Source organism: Mastigoproctus giganteus, chromosome 8 (assembly GCF_048544385.1).
Source record: "Mastigoproctus giganteus isolate SK-2022 chromosome 8, ASM4854438v1, whole genome shotgun sequence".
In the NCBI taxonomy this organism is placed as follows: Eukaryota; Metazoa; Arthropoda; class Arachnida; order Uropygi; family Thelyphonidae; genus Mastigoproctus; species Mastigoproctus giganteus.
In genome coordinates, this window is record NC_143582.1 from 161,343,458 (window position 1) to 161,364,900 (window position 21,443).

At 39.1% G+C, this 21,443-nt stretch overlaps 1 protein-coding gene across 2 annotated transcripts in view; it reads right to left on the bottom strand.

The window, feature by feature from the left end:
- Glo1 (Glyoxalase 1) overlaps positions 1 to 21,443 on the bottom strand; it is a 103,890-nt gene that overhangs the window by 55,664 nt on the left and 26,783 nt on the right. For both annotated transcript variants that reach the window (XM_090379856.1, XM_090379857.1), the window contains exons 2-4: positions 16,147 to 16,234; positions 15,977 to 16,059; positions 9,696 to 9,833 (exon numbers count right to left, since the gene is read on the bottom strand). In XM_090379856.1, coding sequence (XP_090235982.1) covers positions 9,696 to 9,833; positions 15,977 to 16,059; positions 16,147 to 16,212 — 287 coding nt within the window. In that variant the 5' untranslated portion in view covers positions 16,213 to 16,234. The remainder of the gene's footprint in view (positions 1 to 9,695; positions 9,834 to 15,976; positions 16,060 to 16,146; positions 16,235 to 21,443) is intronic.

The window sequence follows — 21,443 nt, forward strand, 5'->3', positions numbered from 1 at the left end:
AGGAATATTGGAACGGACATATGTACAAGTACCACATTTGAGGCGAAAGGAATCATACAGCGAATAATTTGGGCAACTGAGATGAGCAGTGGTTGAATCAACCAATAACTGAGATTCTGTCAGAAAAAGTACATGGGGTTTGGCATACTGCAAGTGGAAATGGACATCGTTGAGATTAGAATTGAGACTACGTATATTTGTGAAATGAACTAGGAAGTGTTTGGGAGGTTTAGATCTTTTTGCAGATAAGTTTACTCTATTAGTTTGACAATTCATGGTGTATTCAATAGTAAGAAAAAGTGGGGGGGCATGCTGTAGGAAGTAATGAAATTTTTGGATATGACATACACATGGTAAGAATATACCCAGATCCTTCAAATAACGTGGCCTCGACAATTCCCCCACATACACACTACTCGGACTCTCTCTAGTCACTATCTGGCAGAGTTGAAGTAGCAAGATTATACACTAGCTGATCTGGAAGTCTCCTAAAGAGTTATGAATAGGTTTGGTCCAGTGTACTAACTAGCTGCCAGCCTGCGAATACCATTTTAGAGCTGTACCCTCGAAGTGTAAGGAAGATTGGATCTCACAATGATGTTTATCATAACCTCAAAAGTCATCAGTCATACTGCATGATGGAAGAGATGGGGAAAGGTTGAACGGAACTTAGCTCTGGAGACTAAACATGGGTTCTTTTTTTTTTTTTTTTTTTTTTGATTTGGTAGTTGTTGGTGCATCGGCTTTTGTGGCCATATTGCACCTCCCAAGGTTTTTGCAGTACTTTGATCCAAGCCCGAAGCGGGAATCGAACCCGCGACCTTTGGGTTGCCGGGCAGGTACTTTACCCACTCGGCTAGCCCGGTCGGCCAAACATGGGTTCCACCACTTCAAGCCACCAATAAGCAAAGTGGTGGTATTTCACCAATTGATGAGAGTTATCTACCACCTAGTATTGCCTGGTAACACAGAGAGGTGGCATTCCTCCATGTGGTGTGGGCACTACACCTCAACCTCTGCTTACGTTAGTTCACACCTGGGTGGTCACCACAGTGTGCATGTGCATGGAGGTTATAAGGAACCATGTGCATGCTGTCCATGCACATGGAGGTAACCCAGGTTTGTTTGTTTGTTTGTTATTTGGTTTTTAGGAGCATTAGCAACTAAGGCCATATTGCTCCATGATATGCGGTGGTCATTCCCTGACCTTTCCGCATCCTCTGTATTCAGTGGTGACGGGCTCGAACCCGGGTCTAATCAAGAAGCGTGTGCTACGCACTGCTGCTCCTTCCCACCTGGCTATGGAGGCGCCTAGGTAACCCAGGATTACTAACAGTCCCACCATCGTGAAGGTGCAAGCAGAGGATCTGACTGTCACAGACCATCCAGACTTGACCAAAATTGGGTCCACTTGACTTGAATGTCACCTGAATATCAGTTCCATCAGCATTTTAGACTCCCAAGTAGCAAGTATAGCTTGTCTGGCATATCTGAGACAACCTCAAGGACCAACACTGTAGAAATAACTTTGCAACAGTGATGGCATGTTGCATTACCAAGGTACCTGCCCACCCACTGATGACAAAGCCCACTAACTTCGAAACGATCGTCTGGGTGGTATCCACTGAAAATAAATAACGGTGGTCTTCTCTACTAGAGAAGAGTTTATTTATTTATTTATCTTTTGAAGTAGTGCAATACCAGCTATCTCACTGTGAAGGCACCCACAATATGAGATTCAATTAAAACGATGCCTTTACACTATATAAAATATAACAATAAAAAGGTAAATTTTAAATAAAAGTAAAAAAGTTAATTGATTTTAAATAACTAAAAAAGAAATACATTGTTATTATCTGATAAAATCTGACTGAGTATATAAGGCTCAGCTAGATGAATAAAAGCAGTAAAATATAAACAACTTTCCTCTCTATAATGTGGACACTCAGTTAAAATATGATGAATTGTTAAAAATGAGCCACAGTTCTCACACATAGGAGAGTCATTTGTCCTAAGCAGAAATGCATATATAAGATGATTGTGTTCTATGCAGAGGCAAGCTAAAACAACTTCCTTTCTGCAGTTCCTGTGCAGACTAGACTGCCAGTAACAGAGTAAACACTTTATGTGATATAACTTGTGACCTACCTACGCCAAGATTTTTGCCATTGGGAGAGTAATTTACATTGTATCAACTTCCTGTAGTCTGTATAGGGAACTAACAGGCATTGAGTATTGTGGGGTTCAGGTGATTTGGCCGTTGCATCTGCCAGTTCATTCCCCTGATCCAAATGTGGAATCCAGCAGAAACGAATTTCAAATGAACATTCAGAAAGACAATGTGTCTGCTGAATCCGGGCCAGGAACGGATGACTATTATGCCTCATTCCCGATAAAGCATGCAGTATACTTAGAGAATCAGTATACACCTTGGTGTTTGTGGGTATTAATATGGTCCAAGGCTAATTGTATAGCATACAACTCAGCTATACACAGTGGCAGACAAAAAAACTGCATCACCTTAAAAAAAAAAGTAGCATTTGTAGTGAAATGTATAAGATATTGTTTGATTACAGTAATTTTGTTTGTCACAAAGCAAAGATATTGTGTCATAACGCTTCTATTGCATCAGCCGTTTCTATAAATACGGCGTTGGAAGGGTATACACGCTCATTAGTATCCTGTTTTGCGGAGGTGTAAGCATGGCTCCATATGTTCAGTTGACACCAAGAAAAAAAAAAAGCGTGGCTGTTGCTCTGTTCCAGGAAGGGCTTTCTACGTGTGCTATTTCTGATAAAACAGGTTGCCACCAGCCAACAGTATCCCAGGTGCTGAAATTAAAGCGTGAAACTGCTGATGTGAAGAGAAGACCGGGATCAGGCCATAAGAGAGTGACTACACCTTCCCAAGATCGATATTTGAAACGGCTATGCCTTCGCAATCATCATGCTTGTGCTCCTGATCTAAAACTGGACTTTGAGATGGCCTTTGGTGTTGAAACAGTGCACGAACTATCAAAATGGCTTTCAGAAAGTGGTCTGCATGCCTATCGACCCAATAAGATGCCTTTGTTGACCCAACAAATGAGGAAGAATCGACTTTTTTGAGCTAAATCACATTTCATGGACAAAAGAGCAATGGGACATCTTTTCTGGCAAACCGAAATTAACCTGCATGGCTCGGATGGGAAGCGATATGTCAGAAGACAAAAATCAGAGGCATACCATCCTGACTGCATAACACCGACTGTAAAGTTCACCACCGGTCAGATAGTCTGGGGATGCATAACAAGCAAAGGGGTGGGGTAAATTAAGTTTATTAACAGAACAATGAATGCAGAAACCCACACTGCTATCTTGCAGGAGTGCCTGAAACCCGTTATTAGGGATCACTACACAGACGTCCAAAACTGCATTTTTCAACTGGACTCAGCACCTCGCCACACAGCAAAATTGGTAAGTTTTACGTTATTTGGATTTAATAATGAGTTTGTCTTCTTGTCTCACAAGGCTTAAAACATACTTATACATGTTTTTCTCCCTTAAGGTGCAGTCATACCTCAGAAATGCTGGCATTACAGTGTTGGAGTGGCTTGGCAACAGTCCAAATTTGAACCCTATTGAAAATTGCTGGTACATAATGTCATCTAAAATTGCTCAGAAGAAGCTAACAAGTAAGATTCAGCTGCAGGAGAGCATTATAAGGGTGTGGTACCACTAAATTGGGCAATCGTATATCCAGAAGTTGATTAACTTTATGCCAGATCGTTGTAAGGCTGTAATTGCAGCTCGAGGAGGGACAATAAAATATTGAGGACTTATTTTGCTGATTTACAGTACATAATACTATCATGTTAACTTGTCATTTCAGTTTGTACACGTAAATGCAATAAAATGTATGTTTGGTTGTCATGATTACCATTTTTGCATGATTTCTCATATTTCCATTAATTATGTATTTTACCCTTTGGGAAGATATTTATGGCAATTAGGTATATCAGGTGGAGTCTTTTTTATTGGATTTTATTCACAGAGATATATATCCCATCTAACAAATGCATTGCGAACATTTCTGCAACCCACAATGCAGCGCAAAACACATTATTGGAAAAATTCACAAGTGATGCAGTTTTTTTGTCTGCCACTGTATATGCTGCAATCGTGGGGAATCTTCCCAGATATAATACTATCTGGAAAGACAGCAGCAGATACTACAGAAAACTCTGACTTTGAGCCATCAGTGAAGACAGGCAAGAAGTCAGAGTGTTCGGCTCTGTGTACAGCATAGAGTTGTTGGTAGACAGAAGAAGGGGGTGTTGGCCTTACCCCAATCTTTAATCAAGCACTTTGTGACTGGGCAACATTGTCTTCAGTGATGTCAAGCTCTCTGAGCAGCTCTTGGGCACAGATATCAAAGGGATGGTTGGCAGTCTGATGGCTGTTATAAAGAGTTTCCCATTGCGGCTCGAAGATGGAAGTCCACGTATTGTTGTCTGCCAGGGATTTCGATTTAAAAGTATATTTTAGACAATTGTTTTTATCAGAGCAATAGTGGTTATTCACCTGCTTCAATGTATAAACTTTGGACAGGGGATGTTCTAAATTCTCCAACAGCAATACGGCTTGATGGTGAATTGGGTCTAGCCACCCACTTAGTATGCTGTTTCTAGCTGATGCGTACACTTGGGACACACAGTCTAATTTAGACCGGACAAGGGCATGATAAAGGTGGAGCAGTCTGCTCCCCATTTATTGGAGTAGGTAGCACGTAGAAGGTTCCATCCTCTTGTGCACTTTGTCCACAGTTGACGATAAGAAGTTAGCAAAAGTGCCAACTTCTTAAAGAATATGGCCTCGGGTACTACTGGAATGATGTTTTGTACAAGCGTGAGTTCTGATTCAGGGTGAAAGTTCCGTTTGCGACAAAAGTGCATGCAAACGATCTGTGGTAAGAACCTGAAACCAATAGTCACTGCCCAAGAGTTGACGTGGTCAATGGCATGCTGCAATTGTTTTTCGATAACCCTCATATTGCATGACCCCAAAAAAAAAAAGATGCTAAAGACGTCTACAAAGAGGTCACTGTTTATGATTTGAGGAAGTTGTACAATAACAGAGTAAATAGTAAAAAAGGCCTACGTGCTCTGGATTCATTACGAAAACTTTTTATTTTTGTTGCTCAGAGCAAAACTATAAATACAACTAATGAGCTTTCGGCTGGGAGGCAGCCTTCTTCAGATTGAATACATGAATGGCAGTTGGAATAGAGATGTGCACTGCCAGGATGGTGCGTGAGGCGCGTGGTTAATTGTTTGATGCTTGTGGCTGTGACATATCGTGGTGACGTGGCCAGCGTTTGTCTATGGATAGAATTACTGCCTCTGTGATGGGGTTAACTTGGCAACCACTGTTCCTGTTCAAGGAGGCATCCGAGCATTTTATATTTAACGATTCCAACCAGGTGCGCTTTAGGTAATGGTGGGACCTGTCCACAACCACGACATCGCGGTATGGGTCGATGTCGTGGCGGGTTGTCCAGACATGCTCGGCGATAGCTGAGTGTTCTATATCTGCCAAGCGGATCGCCCTTTTATGTTCTGAGAGACGTTTCTCGAGTCGACGTCCAGTCTCTCCAAAGTAGCAGCTGGTGCAGTCACGGCAAGAGATGCGGTAGACCAAACCGCTCTGTAGAAGAGTGGGGACGGGTGTTTTTACGTTGGAGATAAGAGAACGCAGTTTCTTGCCTGGGAGTTCGATGCACTTTATCCCATATGATTTTAGAATTCTACCGATCTGTTGTGACAGGTTGGGGTAGTATGGGATAAATGCCCTCGTGGATGACTCGTCCCTGTTGGCGTTGTTGTTGGTCGTCACGTTGTCGCGTGCCTGTAGATCACACCTGTCAAGGACGTCGATGGGATAGCCACACCTCGCAAGGTCTACTTTGACTCTGGTGATCTCTTTGCGTCTTTCATCTGCGGAGCTGGAGTGTGTCCAGGCGCGAGTTAGCAAGGTTCGGGCAGTGGAGAGGAGGTGGCCCCGCATGTGTGCTGACCGGAAGCTGGTAAATTGGCCAGCACACATAGGTTTGCGATAAACTGCCGTCTTCAAGCATGTGCCTTCGCGCCGGACAAGTGTATCTAGGTATGGTATAGAGTTGTTCGACTCCAGCTCAATCGTAAACTTTATGAAGGGCGATAGTGAGTTGAGGTGGGTTAGGAGTCGTTGACCTGAGTCTCTAGGGATGACAACGAACACATCGTCTACATAGCGACACCAAAAGGCGATGTGATCTGGCGCGTGTGTAAACGCACGTCCCTCTAACTCCTCCATCACGATGTTTGCTGTGACAGAGCTGACAGGGGAACCCATGGCTGTGCCATGTATCTGCTGGTAGATGGAGTCGTTAAACATGACTGCACCCCCTGTTAAGCACAGTCTCTATTCCAACTGCCATTCATGTATTCAATCTGAAGAAGGCTGCCTCCCAGCCGAAAGCTCATTAGTTGTATTTATAGTTTTGCTCTGAGCAACAAAAATAAAAAGTTTTCATAACAGAGTAAACTTTGGTAGCAAAAAGCATAATACTTAGAACTGATCCTTGTGGAACTCTCTCTTCTTGACAAAATAGATGAGAGAGAGAGAGAGAGAGAGAGAGAGAGAGAGAGAGAGGGGTGGATCCTACATGAACTTGGAAAGACTGGTTTGAAAGGAAGCTTTTAATAAAGATGGCAATTTGTCCCCTAAAACCAAAGTTAAAAATGTCTTTTAAAAGTCCGTATCTCCAAGCTGTGTCATATGCCTTTTCCATATCAAAGAAATCAACACCTGGTGGACTGGAAAGGAGGTCATTAGCTTCTAAATACTGCATAAGGTGAGCGTTGATCATTCAGGATCCTGCACAAGCAGCTCCCCAGAGCAATAGCACGGTAATTTTTTGATATTTTAGGGTCCTTTCCTGGTTTCAGAAAGGAAGGATGGTTGTCATATGCCATGTGTCCAGAAATTCCTCTTCAATATAGATTATATTATAGAGACAGAACAAGCAACCCATGGATTCTGATAAAAAGTGTTTAGTCATCTCATAATGGATGTCGTCTGGCCCAACAGCACTCGCATTGAACAGTGAGAGTACTTCTTTCAGTTCCCACTGTGTAAAGGACTGATTGTAATCCTCGCAATTGTTAGAAGATAACTTTAGTTGATGTTTTTCTGATCTTTATTTAAGCGTGGGTTACTCTGGGGGGGAGGGTACAATGTTTCTGAAGACTGTCTCTCTGAGAGTATTTGCAATTGCAGTTAGGCCTGCAATTGTACATCCATTATGTTCCAGGATCGATGAAGGGTGTGAGGTGCATTTGCCCTTCATTTTCCAAACTTTGCCCCAGATGGCTTTGGGATTGGCAGCACGTGTGAGGGAAGATGCAAATTGGATCCAAGGTTCCTTTTGGCTCTGACGCCTGATGTAATGTGCTTTAGCACTTGCACATTTGAAGGCTATTAAATTATATGTGGTGGGGTAATGACGAAATATTCCCCATGCTTTGTTTTCAGCTTTTCTAGCTGCTGCGCATTCTCCATTCCACCATGGTTTTGGAAAATGTGGAAACCGGTACGATGTCCTCAGGATTGCAATTGCCGTTGCTTGGACAATACTTTCTCTGATGTGCTTTACTGCCTCATTCCAGGTGGGAAGGAGCAGCAGTGCGTAGCACGTGCTTCTTGATTAGACCGGAGTTCCAGCCCGTCACCACCAAATACGGAGGATGCGGAAAAAGTCAGGGAATGACCACGCATATTCCCCGAGCAATATGGCCTTAGTTGCTAATGCTTTCAAAAAGCAAATAACAAACAAGCCTCATTAATTGGTCCCTGACCAACTGTAGTGGTGTTGAACGCTGCTAGGTGTCTAAAGGCATTCCAGTACTAGGTGTCTAAAGGCATTCCATTCGGCGTGATTGATCTTCCACCGTGGTATCCTCGACAAGTGGCATTGTCCCTATTAGAAATGGTGGATAACATGGGGAAGTGATCACTACCATAAAGGCTGTCCTCCACCTCCATGTACAGAGAAGGAGAAGTGAAGAGGAACATATAGAGAGATCCACAGCAGTAAAGGTACGGGCAGACATGTGGAAGAATGTGTTAGAACCAACATTTAGAAGGGCCAGGTCATTGTTTTCAAGCATACGCTTGATAATCCGTCAGAACTACTCCACAGAGTATTATGTCCATTGAAGTCCCCTAATAATAGAAAAGGGGATGGTAGTTGCTTAATGAGATCATCAAGGTCTGCTGGGAGATGTTTCCAGGTGGCAAACAGATGGAGCAGACAGTTAAGAGGAACCCTACCCTAAGATGAGCTGATACAGCCTCTAGGCTGGTGGTAAGTGGTGTTGTTTGAAAGGGGGGGGAGGCTACCCACAAGGATGGTGACTCCTCCGTGGGCAGGTTCATCCCCAGTCCCGTCTTTTCGAATAATTGAACAGTTGCATAAGTAAGGGTACTCATCTGCCTTTAGATACGTCTCCTGTAAGCAAAAGCAAGTTGGCTCATGCTTACTCAGGAGGGCCTTGATGTCATCACTATTTCGACAGAATCCACGACAATTCCATTGTAAAAATACGAATGCACCCATTATTTAAGTTTGTTGAGTCCATCTGATGGTAAACAGATGGTGCGTGTTATCGGTAGCGGCAGTAGAAGTCGGTAACGCTGTATTGATTAGTTTTTTTCTTATTATTAAAAGCAGATTATCAGAGTTTGTGAGTGGGCTGAAATTTACTTATGGGTACACCCTCCAGACTGCCTCTCTTAGGGCGTTTATCCCCCCCTTCCCGCTGTTTTAACCCGATACGAAAATGGCTTCTACAGACCGTGCGTGTTATTGGTAGTTGCAGTAGAAGTCATTTTCCTATTGGGTTAAAACAGTGGGAAGGGGGGGATAAACACCCTAGGACCGAGGCAGTCTAGAGGGTGTACCTGTAAGTAAATTTCAGCTGCAAAGGCATAATACTCATGAACTCAAATAATCTGCTTTTAATAATGAGGAAAAAACTAATCAATACATCGTTATCGACTTCTATTGCCATTACCGATATAACATGCACCATCTGTTTACCAAGAATACAGGGAGAAGGTACAGGGAAACGCGTTTGACTGCTAAAAGTTTCCCTAAGTTTCCCGTGGGTCTCGTGCTGGCTTTCTTTACCTTTGCTGTCTAATGCTATACAAGCTTGCTTTTTTTGCATCATTTGCCACTACTACTATACCCTCACTCAATAATGCTATTCTTCTGAACATCTGTAATTCCACTCTTTCTTCAAAGTGAGTCAAAACTCATGCATCATTTAATCAACATCCATTCAAACTCACCAACTTAACTCCTCCACCCTATATTACCTCTCTTATTTCAGTTCTTTGGAAGACCCTTCCTTCTTTTACATTTGCTGAAAATTACTGTCTCTAATAATATTCAAGTTTAATATCAACAAAATTCTTTTGTCTTTTCAACGAAGAGATGATACTATAGTTTCCAATGAACTTTTTCATTTGGGGTTACAAAAATTCTTAATAGTTTCAAATATTAAGCTTAAAATAAAATATACAAGACAGCTGAATATAATTAAGGCAATATTTGTAATTATTTTAAAATTTTATTATCCGAACTTTACAAAATTCAAGTTACAAACTCACTGTGTCAATTCTAGAGTTGCTTTCTGTGAAAATGTCCATTCAGTACGTTCCTTCAAATCAGATGGTATATCTTCATTTGAATAGCCAAGAAAATATAATGAAAATTTCATCTCAGGAAAATCTAATTTTTGAAGTAACCTGAAAATAACACACAGGTTTACTGTATATATATATATACAACACACACACACACACACACACACACACACACACACACACACACACACACACACACACACACACACACACACACACACACACACACACACACACATCATCAGCCATTTTCAATCCACTGCAGGATGAAGGCCTCTCCAGCAACTTTCCAGTTCCTTCTGTTTTGAGCACTGGCCATCCATTTACTACTCAAAAACTCATGGATTTCATCTATCCATCTCTGCCTTTGTCTTCCAGGTTCTCTTCTAGCTCCTCTTGGGTACCATTCTGTTATTTTCTTAGTCCATCTGTCATCATGTCTTCGAGCTATGTGTCCTGCCCAAGACCATTTTAGTTCTTTAGTTTTGATAAGAATGTCCTTTACTTGAGTTTGCTGCCTAATCCATGTGTTTCTCTTCTTATCTAACAGTCTGATTCCCAATATAATTCGTTCCATTCTTCGCTGTGTAGTTCTTAGCTTCTCTTCCATTCTTTTGGTGAGTGCCCAAGTTTCACTTCAATAAGTCATGGTGGGGAGTATACATTGATTCATTATTTTACGTTTCAGACAACCTGGGATATTGCTCTTCAGTATGTGATTATATTTCCTGAATGCTATCCATCCAAAATTTATTCTTCTCTTGACTTCCAGCCATTTATCATTATTACAGCTAATAACTTGTCCCAGATAAGTATATGACTCCACCTTTTCAATTACTGCTCCTTCAATCATTATTTCCCTTTCCGTGGCATACTTGTTCATCATTACTTTTGTTTTAGCCATATTCATCTTTAGTCCAAAATCCTTACTAACTGTGCATATCTGATTAAGATTTTCCTCTAATTCTTTGGGATCGTGGCTTATGACCACAATGTCATCTGCAAATCGTAAATGGTTTAGGTACTCTCCGTTCACATTGACTCCTTTCTGCGACCAGTCTAATATTCTGAAAGCTTCCTCATGGGCAGCAGTAAACAGCTTCGGAGATATTGTGTCTCCTTGTCGAACTCCTTTCTCGATTTTAAATTTCCTACTGTCTTTGTCTAGTCTAATAAAGGATGTAGCACTCTCATATACTTTCTTCAAAATCATAATATATGGAGTATCTATGCCTTGTCTTTCCAGTGCCCGAAACATTGCCGTATGCTGTATGGAGTCAAATGCCTTTTCATAATCCACAAATGCCAGGCATAATGGTGTTTTATATTCATTTGCTTTCTCCATTAGCTGTGATATTACGTGAAGGTGATCCATAGTTGAGAATCCTGTCCTAAAGCCAACTTGCTCTTTCGGTTGATTCTCATCAAGTATTCTTTCTAATCTGTTAGTAATGACCCTTGTGAGCAACTTGTAGATATGGGATAACAAGCTAATTGGTCTATAATTTCCAATTTCTGATTTATCTCCTTTCTTATGCAGCAAAACTATGATTGCATTATTCCACTGCTTAGGCATCACATCTTTTCTAATGCACTTTGTGAAGAGCCTTGCCAGTTTTTGTGTTATGTCTCTTCCTCCCAATTTTAACAACTCTACAGTAACTTCATCTTCCCCCGGGGCTTTCGATTCTTCATTTTCTTCAATGCATGTTCTACCTCATCAGGAAGAATATCGGGTATGTCGTATGTGTTGCTACTTTGCAATCCATCTTCCCCACTGCTGGTATCATTCCCTCGCTCCTTGTATAATTCTCTATAGTAGTCTTCTGCTATTTGAATTATGCCTTCTCTGCTGTTTATAAATACACCATCGCTATTCTTCAGTTTCAGTATCATTTGTCTTTCTGTATTACTGCTCATGGCTACTGATTTAAATCCTTTGTTTTCCCTTAATGCTTGTTCTACTTTTCTTGTGTTAAATCTTCTTATGTCCTCTCTGAGTCTCTTTCTAATGGCTTTGCATAACTCAGTATACTCAATTTTCTCCCTGTCAGTGTTTTTCTTGCTCTTCATTTGTGGTCTTTGGTTCATCATGACAAGTGTTTCTTGACTAATTTTTTCTTCTTTGGATTTCTGTTTCCCTATAGGTTTCTTGGGCTTTATCACTTTCAGAAAGTTGTAATAGTCCTCGTCGATATCTTGGTCCTGAGCAGTCTGAAGAAGCTCAAACTTGTTCTTAAGTTCCAGTACATACTGCTTTTTCTCCTCCTCTGTTATTTCAAAGACCTTTGTATTATTTACTCGAGTCAGTTTTTTCCTTTCCTTTCCTACATCTATATCAAGTGTACATCTTACCATTCTGTGATCACTTCCAACATTTACCTTATTCAGGACGGTAACATCATTCACAATATATCTTCTGTTAGTGAGGATGAAGTCGATTTCATTAGTTGTTAATCCATTTGGACTCTTCCATGTCCACTTTCTGTTCACCCTTTTCTTGAAAAAAGTGTTCATTACTGACATTCCTTGAGATTCTACAAATTCCACAAGTCTTTCACCTCTTTTATTTCTTTCACCAATTCCAAAATTTCCTATAGTTCCTCTTTCTGCGCTGTTTTGCCTTTTTCCAACCTTAGCATTGAAGTCCCCCATAATAATAGTGTAGTGGGTTTTCTGCTCATCTAGAAGACTCAATTTCAGTGTACATTTCTTCAACCTCTTCATCATCATGGCTCGATGTTGGTGCATAAATCATTATAATCTTTAGCTTGTACCTCTTAGAAATCTTGAGTATTAGTCTTGACACCCTTGATGATGTACTTTTGAATTCCAAAATGTTGTTTTTAAAATCTTTATGGACCAGAAACCCAACTCCACCTTCACTTCTTTCACTGTTTCCATTGGTGTACAGCAGATTTCCACTTGATAAACTTAAGTGATTCATTTCTTCTTCTTCTTTCAGCCAAACCGATGATATTCCAATTCACATTTTCTAATTCCTTTTCCAGCTCTAATATCCTGTCTTCACACACACACACACACACACAATTTTCCTTTAAAAATTTTTTCAATAATTCATACACCATAATTGAACATATAGTTTATTATTGGAAAAATAACATTTGTGGCAGGTATATATAATAGTATGTAAATGACAAAATTTATTAGGACCAAATTTAAGCTTAAATAATTTATAAAAAAAAACTAATTTTTTTTAATAAAATTGTGATTGAATCTCAAACCACGGAAGAGAAGAATGGTGATGATCAAAATTTGGCATTGATGATAAAAATCTATCACCAATGCCAAACCAAAAATCTATAAAAATCTATCACCAATGTCTACTACAGAATAATAGCTTACTTCATCAGCAAAGTAGCTGGTATCAGTTCCCTAGCATGAGCAATCCATTGGGGCACATTTTCTATTACCGATTATTAACCTTAAAATAATTCAGTAGTTTAAAGTGATATTAAAATTGTACTAATTAACTAACATGGTTTGAAATAGCACTATCTCAGTGAAGCAGCATAAAATATCAGTTTATTAGTCACTCGTCAAAGGAATAACACTGACAAGGAAGAGGATCCACCCTACATGGCACGTGGCCAAAGGAGCTTAATATTAAAATTAATATAACAAACAAAATATTAGATTACAAGTCAACAACTTGTATGCATAACAAATTTACACTTTGAATATTACTTACAGTTTTAACACTAATGGTTAAATATAAATTTAAATATCATCCAGAATAGGCAGCAGAAGAAAACAGAAAAGTATTTTCAGTTGTGCCTATACATACCAATTAACTACCTTTAATTGGTTTAGATTCAAATTACTTAATCTCTGGATTTTTTATATTTTATATATCTTAGCAGATATTGATCATTACAGAAACAGAGAACTGCTTGTCGTTTTTTGCCTTCAGTCTGGGTGGTTGGCCCCAGTTGAAGTCATCTAGATTGTGGGTAGACAGCGATAAGTTTTATGTATATATATATATATATATATATATATATATATATATATATATTTTTTTTTTTTATATACCTTGCATTTCTTTAAATCCAGCTTGGTATTGTCTGCCTGAATTACCTTCTATATTATTATCTTCAACATTATACAAAATATTTTATATATATACATTAAATATAAATAATGAAATATATAATATTATATAAATATTTGTTATTTATTTATTTTTTATTACTGTTATTGTATATTTTTTATACACATAGGCTGTTTCATAACATGTGGGCTGTAATTTCAGAATCAATTCAGGTCTTGAAATTACAAACCACATGTTCGAATAATAAAAAAAAGTGGCTGTGAAACATTCAATGATAAAAATATGAATAAGCAAACATGTACCTAGTATGAATAAATATTTTACTGGATATGTCTGATTATTATTTTATTATATTAAACACTCCACAGCCATTTTCTTAAAATTCAAACAGCCATAACTTTCTAACTTTTCAGAATTGAGCTGTTGTTGTTTGGTTTTTAAGAGCATTAGCAACTAAGGCCATATTGCTCCGGGATATGCAGTGGTCATTCCCTGGCCTTTCCGCATCTTCCGTATTTGGTGGTGCCGGGCTCGAACCCTGGGCTAATCAAGAAGTGTGTGCTACGCACTGCTGCTCCTTCCCACCTGGCTATGGAGGCGCCTCAGAATTGAGAATCATATGTTTCTACACATCTGGTTTATGAAAATTGATAACATTAAGTAGCTGATACCATTAAAAAAGAGGAATTTTTTTTTTTTGATGAAATATAAAAAGTTGTTTATCTTTACTAATCTTTATTTATTATTCAGTATAGTATATATAGCACTTGACACACATAACTATAATATAAACACATATCAACCAATTTCAGTGCCCAAATTAAAAAATATAAAATAATAAAAAAAATACTGATTACAAAAACATATAAACATACCAAATGTATTTAAAAATTTCTTCAATGTCTGGTGTTTAAAATCCTTAATAGTTAAATTTTCAACAAATTCTTGTAACCTGCATAATAATTTATAGGCTTCACTTTTCCCTCCCTTAAGTGCTGATGCACTCCATAACAAAAGATTTCCTAATTTCTCTGGTCATTGGCATAACTCTCTGGACCTCGATATCTTAGTTTTCAGAATTTTCATTTTCCTCAGTGTCAAGTTCATCTGATATAATTCCATCCTATATTCTTTACTCTAGGTCAGCGGTTCTCACTGGTTTGCCATGACCCTTTTCAAGTGTACCGCAAGATTATGAAAAATTCCATTGAATTCTATGGCAATCACTATTTCGGTGTGCCGTTAATATTTGTCTTTTAACTTAAATCATGACTTGGGTATTGGGAATCACTGCTCTAGGTAAAGGATGAAAGTATCAGGTATAATTCCATCCTATATCCTACTTTCAGACAACAGATCACCTGTTGTCGGAAATTTTTCATCAATTTTAATATATAATTTTTAATAACATTAGTCCAAGAAAGACAGTGCCCATTACTAACCACCCTGTCTTCTGCATTAACCATCCATTTATCCATAATATTAACTTGCCCATAATGACACATTGTTCAACTTTGTACAGCAGCCTTCCATATGGAACCATGTAAAAACTTTACTGAAATCTAAGTATATGATGTTAAAATTATTTTTTGCATCGAGTTTCTTTGTTACTATGTCATAGTAGCTAATCAGATTGGTCAGACAAGATCGCCCTTTAACAAATCCATGCTGTGATTTGTGTATAACTCTAATCCTGTCAAGATGATTCTACAATACTTCTTTAACAACCAACTCCATTATTTTCCTTATTTTGATGCTCATGTTTGAGGTAGATTTTGAGATATCTTGCCTGACACTGTTGCCATAATGGTTGTAATCACCATTCTTAATATGTTTATGGCTCTGATCAACCAGCCTACAACTATCCTACCAATAGCCATCCCCTTCTCTGAACTTTACAAATGCCCATGTTGCACTCTACAGAAAGAGAAAAACCTATCAGATGCATTAGTACTATATTAGTAATGTTGTTGTAATATGCATTTTTAGTCTACCAGAATTTTTTATTTGAGAAATTAAAATCATATTCAGATTTATGTTAAATCAGATTTACAAAATTCATGTTTTTAACAATTTATACAATTGCATTTTTAAAAAAATTGTAATTTAGCCTTTGGACACTTAATGTTAATATTTTCATATATCTTTTAATTCCATTTTAAAGTCATACCTCATTCCCAGAACTCTTGTGTAGAAGTCAAGAGACATTTTTGGATTTTTAATTCTAAACATCGTCTGCTGAAAAATATAGTCCTTCAAAAAAATAAAGAAAGAAACATTACATTTTAAATTTATAAAACTTAATTTAAAATAATGTGAATATGTAAAATAGTTGCCAACCTTTGTTGTGGGATCCGGTTTTGAGCATGACTGCTCTATTTCCAAATCGCTCAAAATGGAACTCATGCTTTTCTTATGTCCGTATTAACTGCAAATAATGCAAAGGTAAATATATATGAATTTAAAGCAAAGAAATTGTACTTACTATTCTTTACACTGTTGTTATAATTAGTTTTTTTTTTTTTTTTAAATAAAAACAAAAGAGAGATCTGTTGGTCTCTTTTTTCTTTTTTGTGTGTATTCCAAAGCACAATCGCCTAAAAAATTATAACTGCTGTTTTTTATTTATTTTATTTTGATTAATTAACGGCAGTGATCACACTGGACCTGTTTCTCTCGCAATTTTTTTTTTTTTTTTTTATTCAAGTTTAATGACAAACTTTTTCTACCTCCGTAAATATGGACCTAATTTAATTGGAGTTGCTTTTGAAGGCAACATTTCATGATTTTCAGTGTAATTAGGTGAAAGCACCAATTGAGAGACATCACAAGACCCTTTAAGCAACTTTTTTTTTTTTTTTTTTTGGCCTGAGGTGCATGGTACTTCACAAGTCCTCATTATACATTGTTCCATTGTATCACTTTTTAAATATAGCATTGTCTCAGTCTTGGGAGGAATATTTTACAGCTTTTCTTGTGATCTTCTTTCTCCCAATTCCTTTCCAATATCATTCCATGAACTTTCTACAACTTCAGTAGTCATTATTTAGAGAAAAACCTTTTCTCTAAATCTTTCAGCCTCAGAATTCATAATCCTCAAGTTAATCTAATCCCCAAATCTCAATAATTTTTAAATGGCTCAGGCAATTTCTGCTGATCTCCCTTATTCCCAGGAGCTATATCCATCTTTCTTCCCATTGGTTTCACACTAGTGTTGTCTAGCCTGAAACATGCATCAGACAATATTCCATCTAATACACAATTTATTCAATTATCAAGCCATATCCCTCCCCCCCCCCCCCCACAACTCCCTTTAGCTAAATTAGTCCATGAAATTTCTGCAACTTCAGGAATCATTATTTCCTCCAAAATGTTTAGCATTATTCATAGTCTTCGGTCAGTTAATCTGGACGATAAACCTCAACTGTTCAATGCCACTTGAGATAATTCCATCTGATCTCCAATACTCTTGGAGATCAGATGGAATTATTTCCAATACCCTTGTTCCCAGGAATTTTAGCGACACGTTCCATTGGTTCACACTTGTCTACCTTAAGGTTTAAGCCCAGCACCTCCATATGATCTGTAGTTCTGGTAGGTTCATGCCTGTTCGATCCAACTTCCGGGTTCCAGTAGCTAAAGCCACTTCTATCCAGGAGTCTTTCCAGTTCCAGTAGTTCAAGCCTCCTCCTCCATACAGATGCCTCTCCAACATGTAATCCTTTTTGATGCTTTTTTTTTTCCCAACTTTTAGGTTCAGTATTTCCCTCAAATTATATATCTTCCACTAATATCATATATGTGTGTATGTGTGTGTACATATATAAACACAAACAGACAGACAGAGACAGACACACACACACACACTGCTAAAAAGTATAAATAAATGACTGCTGGTCTATGTAGAATTCTTTTTTCACACTCCAAACATTCAGATTTCAGTACATGTATGTGCAACAATATATATATATATATACACACACAGTGGAGTCCTGCTAATCCGAACACGTTTTGGTCGACGGAGAGGAAATTGTTTAGGTCACAAAATATACGTTAAATTTAAATGGTATTAATGGTACGAAAACATTTAGAATTCCACCAAAAAATTGTATTTTATTGTAGTATTGCATTAATACAAAATTAATAAATCAGTATCTGACATAGCCTATTAAAACTCCAGATCTATGCACTTACACACCAAAACAGGAACAAAAGTCAATTTTCAGAAGTAACAAACTCTGTTGGTTTCTTTTGACGTAACGATGAAAATTGGCTAGAAGATGCTATGTTTTGCCACCGCTTCATAAAAATGTAGTCTGCCGGTGTAGTGCTGGGATGTTGTTCTAAGTAGCGTAAAGCGAGGTCAAGGGCTGCTGCCACATCTGCGGGCGACACAAGTTGTCCTGCAATACCACTGGGCTAGTCATCATTCTGCTTATAGTCTTCTTGGGTGACAGCTGCCATGATGCCCTCATCCGACAGGTTTTCATGACCTATTCCATCCACTGCAATCTACTCGTTAACGTCAGATTCTATTGCTTCCTCGCACTCAGGAATTTCCTGTACGAGCTGAATTAATTGTCCTGTGTCACTGTTTTCGTCAGAACTATCGATAAAGCTGAGAGAGGGCCATAATTTCTTCCATGATTTTTGTATGGACTGCTCGGTTACACCCTCCCACAACTCAGCAACCCAATATACAACATCTTTTAAGTTCACTTGTTTCATTTTCTCATGTAAAGAAAGTGAATTGGTGTTATCTTCTATCAAGGACCTAAGATATTTCTTTCTGTATGCAAGCTTGATAGACTGTAACACCCCTTGGTTCATGGGCTGTAACAACGGTGTTACATTAGGTGGTAAGAAAGCTGCCTTTATATCCCTGATGTCAACTCGGAAACGTCTGGGTGGGACGCTGCATTGTCTACGAGGAGAATGGCACGAGGTGGCAAATTGATTATGAAACCACTCAATGAAAAGCTGTCTGTTCATCCAAGCTTTTTTTTGACTTTTGTAATGAACTGGAAGATTGTTAATGTTCATATTTTTAAAAGCTCTTGGCTTCACTGATTTACCGATCGTCATCAAAGGTAGCTCGTGATTTCCTGAAGCATTACTACAAGCTATCAATGTCACTCGCTCCTTATTCATTTTAAAACCTGGGGCATGCATTTCTTGTTGAGATGCTAGACTTTTTGTGGGCAAAGCCTTAAAATTTAAACTTGTCTCATCAGCGTTATATATCTGCTGAGGTGAATAATGTGATACCAAATCAGCGATCTCACCCAAATATTTCTCTGCTGCAGCATGATCAGCTGATAATTGCTCCCCGGTGATCGTTAGCTGGCAAATCCCATGGCGCTTCTTCCAGCGATCAAACCAACTGGTACTCGCACTAAATGATTCATCACCTTTCACTAGTTTGTTGAGATGGACTTTTCTCTAACAAGAGGTTCACTTAGGGGTGTTTCCCTTTCTCTTTCCCGAGTGAACCACGTGAATAAGGCTTCATCAAGCTTGTTAAACGATGAGGGCCTTACTGTTTGTCGATTTTCAACTGATTTTTCTGAAGCAGAGATACAAAACTGCTCGATCTTTGCGCGTTTTTTTTTCCAGTCAGTTATGGCCTTGCCCGCTCCAAACTCTATTGCCAATTTCATTGCAATTTCAGCCTTTTCAAAACTTCCAGCTTATCTTTCAACATACACGCTGTGTGTTCCGTTTCGTGGCCATTGTGGCAGCAGACTGAACTAAACTAAACTACAATAATGTAGAGCGAAGATTTAAACATTCACGTTTAATGCACAATGTGGCGTGCAATGAGTCATAGCACGGAGTGGGAGGGTTTGCTTCCGGTGTGTCATGCTCGCGTACAAACGCTAGTAGGCCTACTATACATTCATTCCTTAATAAACCAGACCTGTTTTACTGCTTGCTTCTGCATTATTGCAGTTATTCAGCTAATCCGAACAGGGCTCAGTCCCAATTAGTTCGGACTAGCAGGACTCCAGTGTATACAGGATGTCTCAAAAATATTGGTACAAATGTTTAGGGGAGGTAGGTAACATCTAAAGGAATGTGAATCGCATAGGAACCCATAACTAAACGTCACCGCAAGTCGGTAGACGGCGCGATAGTCGCCGCACAAAGAGCATGCATCGATATATGAACTGTGAGCTGGCAGACATGCACCTAGTGTATGGATTAGCAGAGGGCAATGGACGAGCCACTCAACGAATTTATGGAGAATGCTTCCCAGACAGACATGTACTGGACCACCATGTGTTTGCGCGTGTGCATCAAAATTTGTGCGATTATAGGTCATTTAGAGGTAACTGGAGTAGTGCGGGCAGACCACGTTCAACGCGAACTCCCGTCATGGAAGAAAGTGTGTTGAATGCCGTCCAGAATAATCGTACTACCAGCACACATGACGTTGCCTCTGCCTTAGGAGTGTCTTGTTGCAGGGTACAGTGTGTCTGGCACGACGATTCCTTACACCCCTTTCACCTCCAAAGGGTTCAGTTACTGCTCCCCCAAGATCATCCTGCACGTGTGGCTTTTGCGCAGTGGTTTCCTCCAAGAAAGTGTACAAGACTTGAATTTTCCAGCCTATGTTTTGTTCACGGAGGAGGCTTATTTCACTCAGGAAGGCTTATTCAATCAGCACAATGCTCATATATGGGCTCACGACAACCCACACGGTGTGCACCCCCATGCGGCACAATATCACTTCGCAATAAATGTGTGGGCAGGTATGGTCGGTGACTGCTTAGTCAGCCCATACCTGTTACCATCCCGCATGAACTCCACTAAATATCGGATATTTCTTGAACAAGTTCTACCAGGGTTACTTGACGATGTTCCAGCAAATGTGAGACGCAACATTTGGTTTCAACATGATGGGGCGCCTGCCCATTATGGAAGGTGTGTTCGTGACCATTTGAACAGGCATTTTGGGCATCGATGGACTGGCCGTGGTGGACCCGTTGCCTGGCCCCCACGCTCACCTGATTTATCGAGCCTTGATTTCTTTCTGTGGGGGGGCCCTCAAATCTATCATGTATGAATCGCCTGTGGAGACGGAAATGGATCTCGTGGCGAAATTCGTCTGCGCTGCTGCTACTGTCAAAGAAACTCCAGGTGTGTTCGACCGTGTCCGCCAATCCATGCTGCATTGGTGTCATGCATGCATCGCGTCTCATGGTGGAACCTTCGGGCATCTGTTGTAACATCATGAAATGCATCCATTTCATACTTCTTTGTTAATATTATGTCAAATAAATGTTTACCACTAATTACTGTCTTGTGTCATTTCTGCTTCTTGTGCCTCTGCTACTATTTTCCCGTGACGTTTCCGGTTATGGGTTCCTATGCGATTCACATTACTTTAGATGTTACCTGCCTCCCCTAAACGTTTGTACCAATATTTTTGAGACACCCTGTATATATACTTTGAAGACTAAATGCTCAAGACATAATATGCTATGGGTTGAAATTAACTATATAATATCTGTGTAAATACACCATAGTTTACCCATAAGTTTAACTACATACATAATGTAACAGCATCATTTAGATTTTATCTAGGTATTGCACTAGTTCAAATAAATAATGCTTCTCTAGTAGAGGAGACT